Source organism: Rhipicephalus sanguineus, chromosome 2, assembly GCF_013339695.2.
Source record: "Rhipicephalus sanguineus isolate Rsan-2018 chromosome 2, BIME_Rsan_1.4, whole genome shotgun sequence".
Lineage (NCBI taxonomy): Eukaryota > Metazoa > Arthropoda > Arachnida > Ixodida > Ixodidae > Rhipicephalus > Rhipicephalus sanguineus.
This window is the reverse complement of record NC_051177.1, coordinates 35,244,493-35,258,593: the sequence shown is the minus strand read 5'-3', so window position 1 is coordinate 35,258,593 and position 14,101 is coordinate 35,244,493. Positions and strand designations below refer to the sequence as shown.

At 46.8% G+C, this 14,101-nt stretch overlaps 2 protein-coding genes across 2 annotated transcripts; one reads left to right on the top strand and one right to left on the bottom strand.

Annotated features, from left to right (window-relative positions):
- The first annotated feature begins 629 nt into the window (after positions 1-629).
- LOC119382728 (mitochondrial inner membrane protease subunit 1) lies at positions 630-4,667 on the top strand. The gene is made up of 5 exons (XM_037650562.2): positions 630-896; positions 961-1,049; positions 1,116-1,224; positions 1,673-1,783; positions 4,469-4,667. Exons 1-5 carry the CDS (start codon positions 786-788, stop codon positions 4,520-4,522), a joined length of 474 nt encoding a protein of 157 aa, XP_037506490.1. The 5' UTR covers positions 630-785; the 3' UTR covers positions 4,523-4,667.
- On the bottom strand, positions 4,532-11,584 carry LOC125757128 (40S ribosomal protein S10-like). Its single transcript, XM_049412313.1, has 4 exons — positions 11,526-11,584; positions 7,926-8,193; positions 6,308-6,420; positions 4,532-4,627 (listed from the first exon to the last, which is right to left on the bottom strand). The coding sequence occupies exons 1-4, from the start codon at positions 11,574-11,576 to the stop codon at positions 4,589-4,591; spliced, it is 471 nt and encodes a 156-aa protein (XP_049268270.1). The 5' UTR covers positions 11,577-11,584; the 3' UTR covers positions 4,532-4,588.
- Between the last annotated feature and the right edge of the window lie 2,517 nt (positions 11,585-14,101).

Below are 14,101 nucleotides of genomic sequence, written 5' to 3'. Positions count from 1 at the left end.
GTGTGTTCTTTTCCCCCTCTGTCAGTGTCGACCGGTCATGTCCGCGGAATGCAGCGGAATGCCGCTGCATTTATCTACTAACATGCCGCTCGAGCTGCTTTCACTGTACTCGTGGGGCTGCGTTATAAATCGTTAGTGTGTTGGGTGAACAAAGCAAAATATCGGACCGTTCGTTAAGAATTCGTTATGCAAGACACTGAGACAAGAGAATCGCAGTGGTGCCGACCAAGGCCATCAGGATGTGCCTCTACTGCCTCTGTCCCCAGTTCCTGAAAGGATGTGCGCAGGAAAAAAAAAAAAAAAAAGCGGCGGGAAAACATAATTCTTGTAGATCGGTAGAAGTAAGCGAAGGTGAGAGGAAGTGTTGAAACGACATTTTAGACGTTACAAGTGTACGAACCTTCGTGTATATTGTGCACTCGACGGTGAAGGACAAAACACCTTCGTATGCGCTGCATTAATTTAAACTTCGAAGCAATGCTAAAACGCTTCTAGAACTCTCTAGCAATGCTGAGCGGGAGTAGAGAATGAAGTTCCAGCCATGAATGAAACTGAAACGAAAACTATCGAAAGCCGTTTTGGTCAACGAACGGGGTCCGGCCGATCCAATCCGTAGCATTGAATGCGGAGAACGTGTCGGTGTTGTTGTTTCGTAGGCGTTCCGTGGTTCGTGCGGTCTGCGCTTTTCGCGTGCATTTAGCTGAATAACGGAAAATGCTTGTCCTTCGCTGCAAAGCAAATAACATTCTCGTTTAATTACGATCGTGTTTATTTCAATTCGTCACATGACGCTCCTAAGTCGTGTTTTGTCGCGGTGTTTGCGTGCTAGCGGATTCGTTGTGCAAAGCGTTGCCATTGCTTACTGTGTCGTCGAATTCGGCGGGGACCTAGTTATAGTAAGTGCTTAGGCTACAAACACAATTGCTCGAGTGTGATCAATAAACGTTTTACCCTTTTCAGTGCAGCGGTTCTTCCATGGAGCCTACGATTGCGTCCAATGACATCCTTTTCACTGAACACATATCTGTGCACATGAACCGCATTCGGAGGTAAATTCGCTTACGACGTGTTGAATCGGAACGGTGGTGGACGAAAATATTGCATCTTTTTTACAGAGGCGACATCGTTATAGCGAAGTGCCCCAACAATCCGCGGCAATACATTTGCAAAAGAGTCGTTGGCGTTCACGGAGACCAACTGATTTCCGGGCTCTTCGTGCAGAGGGTACGTGCGACGTTTCACGCCTAGAACGTGCTTGAAGTTACATTGTTAAAGTAGTAGACGGACGTAAAGTATAATACACAATCGCTTTCGCGTCCGTGTGGTTTCGCGCTGTGATTTCAAGTATGTATTATGGTGGTTTCTTTTCACGTGCACAAAATGAGCTCGGTGGTCTGAGCAGCATCAGAAAACTTCCATTTATCGTGAAATTGGAAGCATTACTTGCAAAACTTTCTGTATTATGCTATTCTACACAGTTCAAATGTTGGTGACTTCGTATCTGAACCAAATATTGCATATGAAGCATTTATTCAATCTGTAATGAACGAGTATGTGCACTTGCACTGGAGGTGTGTACCACGATTTGAGTAGTTATTCTGAGAAATCAAGTTACCTTGCATGGACAATGAACCCAAACTACATGAAGCAACACATTTCGGTGTTTCTGCAGATACCAAAAGGACATGTTTGGCTTGAAGGTGACAACAAGGAGAATTCAACGGATTCCCGTGCATATGGCCCTGTTCCACTTGGCCTTGTCAGGGGACGAGCAGTGTGTCGGGTAAGGCTTCAGGTTGTCCAGCGCTTCCCGACTAAAGATAGGACACGTGTGCATGCCTCGTTTCTGTTTCTTTGCTTTAAGGAAACACCGACAGCAACTTTGCTTTTGTTGCTTAAGGATAGGAGTGTGAGTAATTAATTATTTTAGCCAAATACAAGTATTTGAGAAAAGCAACCTCCTATTACTGGGCAGCATTTAAAAAGTTCTATTTATCTCCAAGTGTAGGAAATTTGTGAAATTGGTAGCATTACTTGCAAAACTTTCTGAATTATGCTGTTCACAAGAAAAGTAGCCTCCTAATGCGAACTTCCTATCTCGCATTGTTCAGCACTGAGAAAACTTGTTTCAATTTATTGGTTACTTATGCATCGGTTGCAAAATACTCATCTGTATAGAAGTATTTTGTAACTGATGCGTACGTAACCAAAACTATCAAGTGTTTTTTTTTTTTTTTTCACTGCTGTACACTGTTTGCACACAGCCTGTTTGGTGAAAAATTGGGCTTAATTTAGTTTGTTATTGCGATTGTACTTTTAGGGACATTCAAAGTGAATTCACCTTTGTAGTTGAGCATTCTCCATCAGCCACACTGGTCTTGCAGGAAGTTACAGCCTCTCCAGATATGTGCAGTACATTTGATGAAAACAACAAAGCTAAGTGCTCCATCAAAGCTCCGTCAACACTATGCTCAATTTTTGTGCTGGCTGCACCACTGAAGCAAAGTTTGAGATTTGGCTAGTTGGTAATCCATCTTCAACAACCAGCACAGAATGGACAAGAAAGGGAACAGAGACAAGCGTTGTCTTCCAACTGAGGGTTTATTGAAAAACTGTTCTCACTGCGGCTGTACTGCCGTGTTCGACCAAACCAGGAACCTGTCCAAACATGCAAATGATCAAACCAGAGTGATCATTGAGGCCTCGATTATTGCCAAGCGTAACTGTGTCAGCAAGCCCTCGGTTGCCTTGACCCCAAAAGAGCTGGCTTTTCCTGACAGCATAAACCATGGTCCACACCATTGATATGCTTTTCATTGGTTTTTCTGTGCATTTGATTATTGTATATTTTCTCATGTCCAATAAGTGTTTTCTGCTTAACGTGTTGACGATGGTTACGCGATTTCTTGTGCGTGCTCACATGATGTGGTATGCTGACATATATACATGTGTGTTTTTTCAATGAACCCTCAGGTGGAAGACAGCGCTTGTTTCTGTTCCCTTTCTTGTCTCTTGTCCGTTCTGCGCTGGTTGTTGAATATTCACTGCTTGTTGGATATTTACCACTGAGGCCAGCATCAACGCTGTGCGAGTGCACACTAGCATTCCTGCTGAACTGTTGTGTGCATTGGTCTGAATGGAACAGGCATTAAATGTCGAGCTAATGCAATAAAATACATTTCACTAGGCAGTGCATAACGCTGGCAGTTGTCTCGGCTCATGTGCCTGTTGGTTGCCAGGGTGCTCTCCCCTCTGGCAAACAAGAGTCACCTTGCATGCTGCATCATATGTTATCAGATGCATGTACAGTTTTTTCAGGTTATGCATAAGTGATGAGACTGCTCAGCTAATGAACTGAAACGACAAATCCGTAATATAGACCGCATATAAAGCAGCAAGTCTTATTGAATGACCAATGTTTATCTGAATTTATCTGCCCCATGTGTTTGTCCAAGAACTTGCACTTATAAACACCAACTTCAGCTCTCCCGTATGGTGGGTTCACTTATGGGAGATCTTGATTCGAAGCAGAAGGTCAAAGCCTTTTATCGTGTGTAGTATACAAACCACTTTCAAATCCTGGTGCACCAGCTTGGCGCAATGATTGAAATCCTATCTGCGATAGTCACTGAAAGCTGGTCACGCACTGCTCTGAGATTAGCTTTTCTGCTTTATTCAACAAGGCATCAATTGTCAAGTTGCCAGTTTTGTTAGAACTTGGTCCATCTTACAGTATCTTCTGTCCTGTGGCCAATGAACGGGCTTGGCAAGTGTGGGCACACTTATTCTTGGTACAAAATGACCTCTGCCTTTGTTTATCTTGATCACATTAAAGAAACAATAAAGAAATTGCCAGTTTCAAAAATAGTATTGAACTTCAAAAAAAATGAAAGAATGACGTATTTTAATTTTGCACCAAAAACCCGAGCACATCAGTGTAACATCAATTTCCAATAGCGTTCTGGCATGGGTCCATACCTCAAATGTTTTAATGCATGCTTACAGTACCATATTTGCATGATCAGGAACCTTGTCACAGAAATTTCATTTTTCTTTCCCCACATGATGCAGTGCTTTCCCTTTGAATACACATTAACCGTTTGAGGGTCAAAGACATACAGTTCCCACGGATTGAAATAGGACAATTTAGGGCTAAGTAATGCACATTTTTGCAGCTGGCAAAAAAAAAAAATCGACACTCAAAAGGTTTAAGCCCATGCATGTGCTTTGAAAATCCACATCATCCTGGTTATATAGTCAATGAGAACTATGCGAGCACAGCAGCTAATGTCACTTTGAAAGCCTCCTCTCACATCCTAGTGGCCTTTGTTCAATTCCAAGAGGGTAGTTAGTGAATTCTTTAAAAGGCTTGATGGCACGTTAAATAGTTAGCTGCACGTTCAAGTATATTGTACAAGAAAAAATTTTGTATAAGCACTAATTCTGTGTTTCTCTTGGTTTTTTGCAGCTCTATCCATATAGGAATGCCACCTTCTTCCGGGACAACACCTTTTCGCAATGAAGAGACCGCTTTGTCTGAAGAAAGTTTCGTTTTATTTACAAGCTTCTAGGCGGGCCTTCAAGTCCTTTACTGTGGAGCTCCACGTCCACGTCCGAAGCCTCCCTGCTGCAAAAGGAAGCGAATAGTAATTCATTTAAGACTGCATCACGCCAGCAGAACTTACCGCCAAGCTCCACTTACACTAAACTCAGCATGAATGTTTTGTATGCAAGAAAGCGCCTAGTCCTTCAGCACTATATACAATTGCTGGGATGTTATACTTAGCAAACTTTACAAGTGAATATAATGTTGTTGCATATACGAGAATGCTCTACTTTGCGGCAGACATTTTCCATGTTGGAAAATGTCTGAAAATGTCTGACATGCCATTTCCCTGTTGAAGGCACCATAATGGTCAGCTGCAGACTGAGCTTACTGTCTGGTATTTTTTATGTGAATCTAAACAAAGGACATCGTGTAGTGCCTCTTTCAGTGCGCAGCTATTCTTCACGCTAGCTACAGTAAAAGCTAGTTCATACAACCCTCGTTAATTCAGAAAATCTGATAATTCGGGCATGTTCTCTGATCCCGGCAGCATATGCATTTTTTAATGCATCAAACTCTCGTTAATTCGGTCATATTTTGCCGCAACTCGGTCAATTCGGATGATCCTCCGGGCGCACCAAGCGCCATGAATGTGCGGCACAAAAGAGCGAAAACAGTGTTCGCAGACAACAGAAATGAGGTGGCGCTGCCCGCATGACTAGCGTCATCAGTCCAGCACTCAACAGCTCTGTTTTAACTTGATGCAATGCACGCGCAATGTCACAAATCTCGAACATTGCTGACGCTGTTGAATATGAAGAGCTTTGAGCCGCCGTCAGTATGCTTGCGTAAGACTCGTTTGCTAAATCGTGATGGACAGTTGCCGGCCATTTTACCTGAGAAAGAACTATCGTCAGGTGCGTGTGGCGGTGGTAAATAATAAGAGAGGGGTGCAGAGCCCATTTCGGGCTAATTAAACAATGGAGTCTGGCACCACAGTCGCATTGAAACTGAAATCGCAGGATGACAAAAATTGCTGCTTTTAGATTGCTCCTATGGAAAAGAACAAGAGGATTAACATATTCGCCAAGAAAATGAAAGTGTATTGATGTAATGGATGTCCCTTTATTGTTTTCTTGACACTTTCGATAATTTGAACATCTTTTCTGGTCCCGTGAAATCCGGATCAACGAGCTTTTACTGTACAAGCTTCCATTCATGCTTGAATTATAGTAAAAGGACCTAGCATGCAGTATAACATTACGGCGTCGGTATGTATTTGCATACTTTTGCAGAAAACGGCAGCTGAAGCAGCCAGCTGGGCGCTCTAGACAAGTGTGATTCCGTCTGTACATTGCGTTCAAGTGGAGTGGGGCAAACAAAAACGTAAATTATTAGCAAATCACTTATGTTTTTTCCATGTCACTACTAGTATAGTCGGATACAACTTTAGAAGGCAGCGGCATTTCCTCTTCAAAGGCAGATGAACACAAGCCTGCACCAATGGGTGCGCACTCGGGACTGACGTCATGAGCGGGACGGCCGGTGGCTCCGCCTTCGGAGAACATCGGCACGTGCACGAGCGGGACTATTTCTTTAGTCACGGAGGCGATCGGCTGCCGCGCTTCAGTCGTCTGGGCAGGACTATAGACAAACTGCATCCACTAATGTGCACTCTGCTACCGAAGGGGCACATACACCAGAGAAGGTACAGAGAACTCTGAAAATGAAATGAAACATTCGAATGTGCCAAATACTTACAAAGTCAAAGTTGGCATCTGTTCCTGGCCCAACATCACCCTTCTTGTCTAGACCGGGTGCTCTCCTATAATCACTGCGGTCATCTGTTGTTTTGCTATGTATATCTTGCGTCACTGCAAAGCACAACATTTATTAGTTACAAGACTGGCAGCCACACATCACATGCTCTAGTGTAGTGATCACCCTCATAGCCAGGGTGAACCACGCAACAGCATATTTACTGCAAAGGGGACTCGGATTCACTTAGATGATTTCTACTACAATGTCCATTGTAGCCATGACTCCAGAACCAAATACAGCTGTGCACAAAACACATTAGGAAAAGGATGCAGAACTGGACAGGTCAAGTAACAAAGAAGCCAGGTGACAGCTTAGTAGAACAGAATGGGTGCCAAGGAAACAAACATGTCAGCTGAGCACTGAAGAGGACTATAGTCGGGTGCAACTTTAGAAGGCAGCGGCATTTTCCCCTCAAAGGCGGATGCACACGAGCCGTCACCAATAGGCGCGCACTTCATGTGACGTCATGAGCCGGACGGCCGGTGATCCCGCCGACAGAGGAACTATCTTTAGTCGCAGAGGCAATTGGCTGCTGAGCTTCGCCGCTCCTGATGCATGAGCATCAGGACCATCGCAATGGAGAGAATGACTGCATTTCATGACATGCAATCAAGGTTGTGACGCGTACTATCGTACTTCGAGAAATACTTGTGGCAATCAGTTCATGAGACAATTAACTCCAATACTGAGGTCAATCAATGATTACTTGAAACGGTGGTTCAGGACCCTTGAAAACATGGTATCCCTCATATAAGGGTCATATCCCAAGCACGTACAAGTCTTATACAGGGTTTCTAATGTACACTCTAAAATTAGGCAATGAATGAAATCATGGTGGAAGACTGCCAGATAATTTATACCATGCAAAGTAGAGACATCACCAAAAAACGTATACTTGATGCAGCACGCTTGAAGGTGTGACACGTCTTCTTTCACCATTCTAGACATGGATTGGAATAATAGGGATGCGGAGAAGATGGTCAACAAGGAGAAGAAATTTGAGGCAACCAATATTTGTTCCCTTATATAAAAACGTTTTACATGCCAAAACTACTCAGCTATGATTATGGGGCAAGCTAAAGTGGCAGACTCCCAATTTGCTCTTACCACCTGGAGTTACACACCTCGCACGGTGTTATAGTGGTTATGGTGCTCAACTGCCGACGCGAAGGTTGCAGGATCAAATCCCGGCTGCGGCGGCTGCATTTTCTTTCGATGAAGGCGAAAATGCTTGAGGCCCGTGCACTTGGATTTAGGTGCACCCTAAGAACCACAGGTGGTCAAAATTTCCGTAGCCCTTCACTATGGCATCCCTAATAATCATTTTGTGGTTTCGAATGTTCAACACCAAAATTTGTTATTGGAGATCTTTAACATGCACTCAAATCAAAGTACTCAAGCATTTTCTTCCCATCTTGGCCCCATTACGAATAGAGCACCATGGCTGAGAATTGATAATGCGGCCTTGGCCTTAGCATTTCAGTGCCATAGCCGCCAGCACACAAAGCGGGTTACGCCAAGCAACAGCTGGCTAGCGTGTAAAACCAACGGCACTCACTTTTACACCTTCGGCTGGGTGCCTCCAGGCGAGACTGCTGCTTCAAGGTGGCGGGCACAATCTCGGGTGGCAGATGCAGAAAGTCCCGTAGGTACTGGATGCCCTCGTTGGTGAAGTACCTGTAGTAGTGGCGCCACGCGAACTGTTCCCTCACATTGCCGCGCGACTGGAGGGATTGATGGGCCTTAATGACTTGGAGGTTGGGGATGGCCTCCAGCTCGGGGTGCTTCAGTGCATAGAAATCCTTTTTTGCCACAAGGACACTTTCCTACAAGGGTAGAAAAGAGGCCATGTAAGTACACCTGGAACTGTAACTTCAAGAAACGGGCATAATGGCAGACTGTGAGCATTATTACTGGCCGGGCCACAAACACCATGGTGTTGAAATTAACTAAAGTGGTTGCTTGGGCGAGTTGGTACGACATATTGGAGGGAAACAGCGCGAAAGACGAAACACCAGGCAGAGAAGGACACATACAACAGCGCTGAAATAGGTTACGGCCCGCCAAACAGATTCCCTCCAGTTGTACATGGTTAAACCGGAGCCAGGCACCTTCCCAGGACTCCCACTTGTACCCATTTACGTTGAGTCATCGTTGGCCTTCCACCAAAGTGGAATCCCTTCCATGTGTGGTGGCTCCACACTGGCATGTGCTTGAAAGAGCGGGGACGCACAACCCCCGAATGTCCCTCCGTGCAAGGACAACTCTGCCCAGATGCAACAGCATCTTCGAGGTTACGTCCAATGGACGCAAGCTCTAAGCAGATCTTTAAAGTGGCTGCGTTGGCTACCGGTTCTCACAGTGAACATCGTGTCCCCCCTCCACGTGGGTGCCACGGGCAACGTTGCTATGCAACGGCTGAGTGGGCGAGAAAGTGAAACCGAGCCTTCGGGCTTGAAAGTAGCACCACAATGTGCCAATGGTGCTGGCCTGGGACCACACCGTCACTAACGTGGGAGGTCCTTCACTGTGAGGGCCGGTGGCCAGTGCAGCCACTTTAAAGATGTGCGTAGAGCTTGTGTCCTTTGGACGTAACCTCGAAGATGCTGTTGCATCTGGACAGAGTTCTCCTCGCATGGAGGGACATTCGGGGGTTGTGCATCCCCGCCCTTTCGGGCACATGCCAGTGTGGGGCCACCGCACATGGCAGGGATTCCACTTTGGTGGAAGGTCGACAATGACCCAACGTAAATGGGTACAGGTGGGAGCTTCGCTCTCTCATGTGAAGGTACCCAGCTCCGGTTTAACCGCGTACAACTGGAGGGAATCTGTTTGGCGGGCCGTAACCTTTTCAGCGCTGTTGCATGTGTCCTTCTCTGCCTGGTGTTTCGTCTTTCGCGCTGTTTCCCTCCAATATGTCCAATATGTTGAAATTAACACAGCGGTACAATATTCAAACTTGATGCTACTTTGTTCATTTGAACTACACAGCGTTTATGGCCAGGCCATGTGACAACGGTTGTCACGCCAGCAAATCCTGCTGCGCCTGCTTCTTGAACGCAATCTGTGTGCAGAACCCCAAAAAAGATCGTGCGGCTTACTTCTGTCACTAGCTTTTCAACCAATACAGAAAACACACTAAACAGTCCCCACTGCTGGAAATGCGTTATGCAGGTCACGCGGAACCATTTCGTTGCATACATCCGATCCCATCTTTATGTTGCCCAATCAATATCGCTCCTCTAAAACACGAAAAACATGCACTGGTGGTTAATAATCCCGAATGCGTTTGGAGGAATCCCTAATGCGCACGAAATAACTTAGTGCACTGCACCACGAACAGTCGTATCGTAACCGTGCTAGACTCCGCAGCCAGCATGTAGTAGGCGTCTTCTCTAGGCGGGCGAGCGATCTTGCTTCAGCCGCGAGACCAGCACAAGGAAGTCGATAGACGTCAGACTCTGCCCAGGCGGCGCTGCGAAAAACACCGCCACCAGCGCCCTCATCGTAGCCCTGGCACTAACTGGGTAGTGCAAAGAGAGCCGCCCGCAAGCGAATGTGCATAGGCCGCAATATAACCCTCCTCTTTCGTTGGTGTCGAGGCGCGGTTTCCTGAAAATCAAGGACCTGGAAAGCTTATTCCGCCAATCCACGCTTCAGAAACAAAGGAAGCTGATCAAAGCGAACTGCGAGTACAATGCAAAATAAGTTTTAGTTATTCCCGCGCGCTGCAACTCGCAAGTACAAGCGAGCATCACACGACACCGAGTTCGAGGCAAGCCCTCCGACACCCGTTCTCTAGAGCCTAAATGCGTTAAAATCGGGTATATACGTATGCCACAGCGATAAAGTGCCTACATACACGATCAATTTACTTAGCTATGCATCTTACGATCAGTGGTACAAAACTCGGTTCACCAGGGGCGAATGGCTCCGGCGATTTTTGCCTTTTCAGTTGCATTCTCCCTTAATTCATCTCTCGCTTCCTGTGCATTGGAGTGTTTTATTACGCATCCTCAAATGGTCACTTGATGGTCGTCTTCCGTTTGTATGTACTACAAATGGGGATACGTGCGTGTCCACTTTCGCGGGGTACAACCAAAGGCAAAACCGTGGCCTCCGAGATAGCTACGGCGACCGCGGAGGACACGGGCGAAACAAACCTGAAGGGGGTCACGACCAACATTCTGCGATTTACTTGTATGACGCACGTGGTGTCAGCTAGTTAAAACCAGAACTCTGAGCCTTCAAAACGTACATACGTCCGCGATGCTGTCTTGTGACGACCAGCTCGTCGCGGTGTGCGTATCACGCGTCTCCAGTCTGCCTCTAGCTGCTCACTTCGTGCTACACGACAAGCACGGCGGTGAGAGCCTCTGCTGAGCTTCATAGTCAAGGTTACCATGGTTTTGCATCAGGGCTACGCAAAACAACAGCAGAGCCACACATTCATGCCACCGGCTGTGGAGAACGCGGGTACTTCGCTTACGCAACACGCTCGCAACGGCCCGTATCCAGCGCTCTCGCCTTTCTTCTTCGTACGACAACTATGGAAATCGGTAAAACTGAACGTTTTTATTCAGTCTTTTACGTCCGTGGCAATTCACAACGCAACAGTGCGTCTTTTGCGGAGTTTCTTCGTAGCGTGCGGAGGGCTCTCGTCTGCTGCTGTTTTCGCCGTCGTTCAGGCGAGTGATCCAGCAAGCATTTCACGACGGCTCGGTGGCGCGTCCGACTAGCGGAGAGCAATTCACAGCTCTCGTTCTGAGTGCTAAACAGGGGCGTAGCCAGAAATTTTTTTCGGGGGGGGGGGGGGGGGGGGTTCAACCATACTTTATGTATGTTCGTGCGTGCGTTTGTATGTGTGCATGCCTATATACGCAAGCAAAACTGAAAAATTTCGGGGGGGGTTTGAACCCCCCAACCCTCCCCTTGGCTACGCCCCTGGTGCTAAATGCGCAAACACACGCGATATTAAGCTCAATCGTTGTTTCGCACTCGCTAGTTGCACCTGGTCCCATAGCAAACTGTGCGAGAGAGTCGGTCTATGCACTACTCAATACTTCTCCGACAGGTGGCGCCACACATCTTGGAAACTCCAGAGTCTGACGTCTATACGCAGCAAATTGCAGTAGAAAGAACAATATTTTCTGTTTACCTTGAAGATATATTCATAAATGGCCACGCGATTCTTCTTGGGCATCAACATGTTGAACCTGCCAAGAGAAGAGATATCACTGTCCGCGAACTGTAGGCGGCGCGCAAGTCGACTCAAGATTAGAGTGCCTCGATGCGCGCGCCCCCGCTTAGAGTGCGGGTCATTCTTTGAAGGGGTCGACGCCGCCTCGACTGCGCCGTCCGCCATGTTTTAGCCACGGCCGCGCTGTGTGGTTAAAACGTGCATGCGGCGCCTACCGCCTTGTCGCCCGTCTGCTCCGCCGCGAGTCTCGCAGGATGACTGGATGTGCGTGTGCCACAGTGCACGAACCATTCTAGGAATGGTTGGAAGGATTTTCTTCCCAAGGGATCCTAAAAGAAGACTTTTATGGACAGTGAGGATAAAGCGTGACAAGTGACAGCCGACGATGCTCTCGTAGGTGTGCAGCGTGTTGTATTGCAAGCTTTGTTTGCTGTTTCCCCATCACCTTTCCTTTGCTACGTCGGTGCTTTTGGGACGATTTCTGGAAACGCGTATATGTTACTAGTAACGCAGTCACAAGAATAGACTATTGGTAAGTTATGTGTGTGCCGTGGTTTTGAGTGCGAGTGGTGCCTCTTCAGCGCGCATTGTCGCACTTGAACACGATCGAACGTTGAGCGAACTGGTAATCCAAATGGTTTTATCGCTTTTGAACCATTCGCATAAATTTGGCGCTGTTTTCGGGGTGTGCTTGGAAAACGTGCTTTCATTGTCGCGAGCATCTCCTTTTGGTTTTGTTTTTTTTTATGCACGAAGGTGTGAATAAATGAGATATTGTCGCGTCTATATGTGAACTGCAAGTATTTGGTACGAGTTGTGATTTATTTCCTAGCAGGAACTAGAAATCGAGAATGTTATGTTTTCGGTTTATCCTGTGGAATAATTTGCCAGAATTGCTTTCCTCTGAACAACGCTTTCTTGTGTACATTAACCATACGCGGCTCATTAGTTTCAAACGCGGCATTCACAGCGCTGAAAAACATTGAAACATTACATAAGTATATTCGTTTCCGCTGCGAATAATAAACGACATTCTATGCTTACTGCATTCGCTGGTATTTTTTCGAAATGGGAAATACAGCCATATTTTTAAAATAGGTATTCAATAAGAGGACACGACAGTACGCAATACATCCGGCAATCGGTCACATATAATAGCAGCCTCGGAACCTGCGCGCTGGATTCCAATCGCTTTAAGAATTTAGCTGAACAGCGAGTAGACCTAGGACTCTCACGTCACCAATTGATCACTGGTGATGGATGTTGGGAATGCGTGTGTATGGCACTCTGAAAATGTGCGTTTGCTATGTTGACAACCATTCTCTCTCTGCACATCAAGTGCGGAGAGACGCCCGTAATGATGATGGGATGGAAACGTTGCGCTCCGGTATATTCCATCTAAGTTATTTTCACTCCATATCTCTAATGTAGCCGTCAAATCTGCGCGCGCTGTCTTCAAATTTTATATTTCGCTAATTCGTTCGCTTCACTAGGTGCGTTTCTCGCTAATTAAGAAAGATTGCTTAAGAAAGACGCGCAATTGCATTGCGCGTCTCAATACTGCGTGTCTCGTTTCGAGAATTCGAGCTGGAATAATTTCAGACGTACATGAAAGCATACATTCTGCGCCTTTATGTAAGGCGCATTATTGCACCGCTTTTCGTTTCGGCAGTCCCGGGAATGATACCTTTCAATTATTGCTTTCTAATAGACAGTATTCCGCATCTTTAACTTTCCTGAATAAAGCTAAACTGTCGTGCCTTCAAAAAAGACACCGCACGAACATATATACCCGCAAAGTATAAAAGTAAATAGTGATGCCTGCAGCTCTCAGGGATCCAAAGCAGCTGTGCGCCGCTCAGCCACAGCCCAGCGGCCGCGCTGGCAGGGAGTATCACTGCGTTCTGCGACACCGTTAGGCGCAAAGTATTCGTATTACTTGTTCTGATGCAGGTCTGGAAACTTTTAACTAGCGACTTCCGTGAAACGATTTTGCGGTTGCGAGGGCACATCCAGCACAAGTGTTTTACTCGAGAGCAAAAGGCTGCGAATCCGCGCGCCCGGCAGTGCGCGCCTGACGATGGGATCAGTAATGGCCGACCGCTGTAGCAGACGACGCGCTTGTCTCCACCCTGAACGGAGCGGAGGCGAACGAGCGCATCGAGGCACTCTACTAGAGTGTACTAGAATATTTTGAGTGGACGCAACAAAGCCGGCGCACCATGCAAACCGGTGTCCCCCTCTTTTGAAGAAAGTAAGCGGCGGCGGCTGGCGTCGCCATAATCTTGAAGACCGCCGGGGACGCGACACGCGTAAATGAGGAAACGCGCGCGTCTACCCTCTTGCCCGGCCGCGCCGTAGGAACAGTTGGCATGTGCCGGCTCGCTTGCCTTCGCGTCTGCGAGTTTGCGCCGCGCATCAGTGACCAAATAAAAAAAAAAAAAAGGAACAGCGTTTAAATCACTGCTACGTGTCGGGTCGGGGCAAGACTGTGTACGCCCGCATGAACCAAGGCCGCAAGATATGCTTTTTAA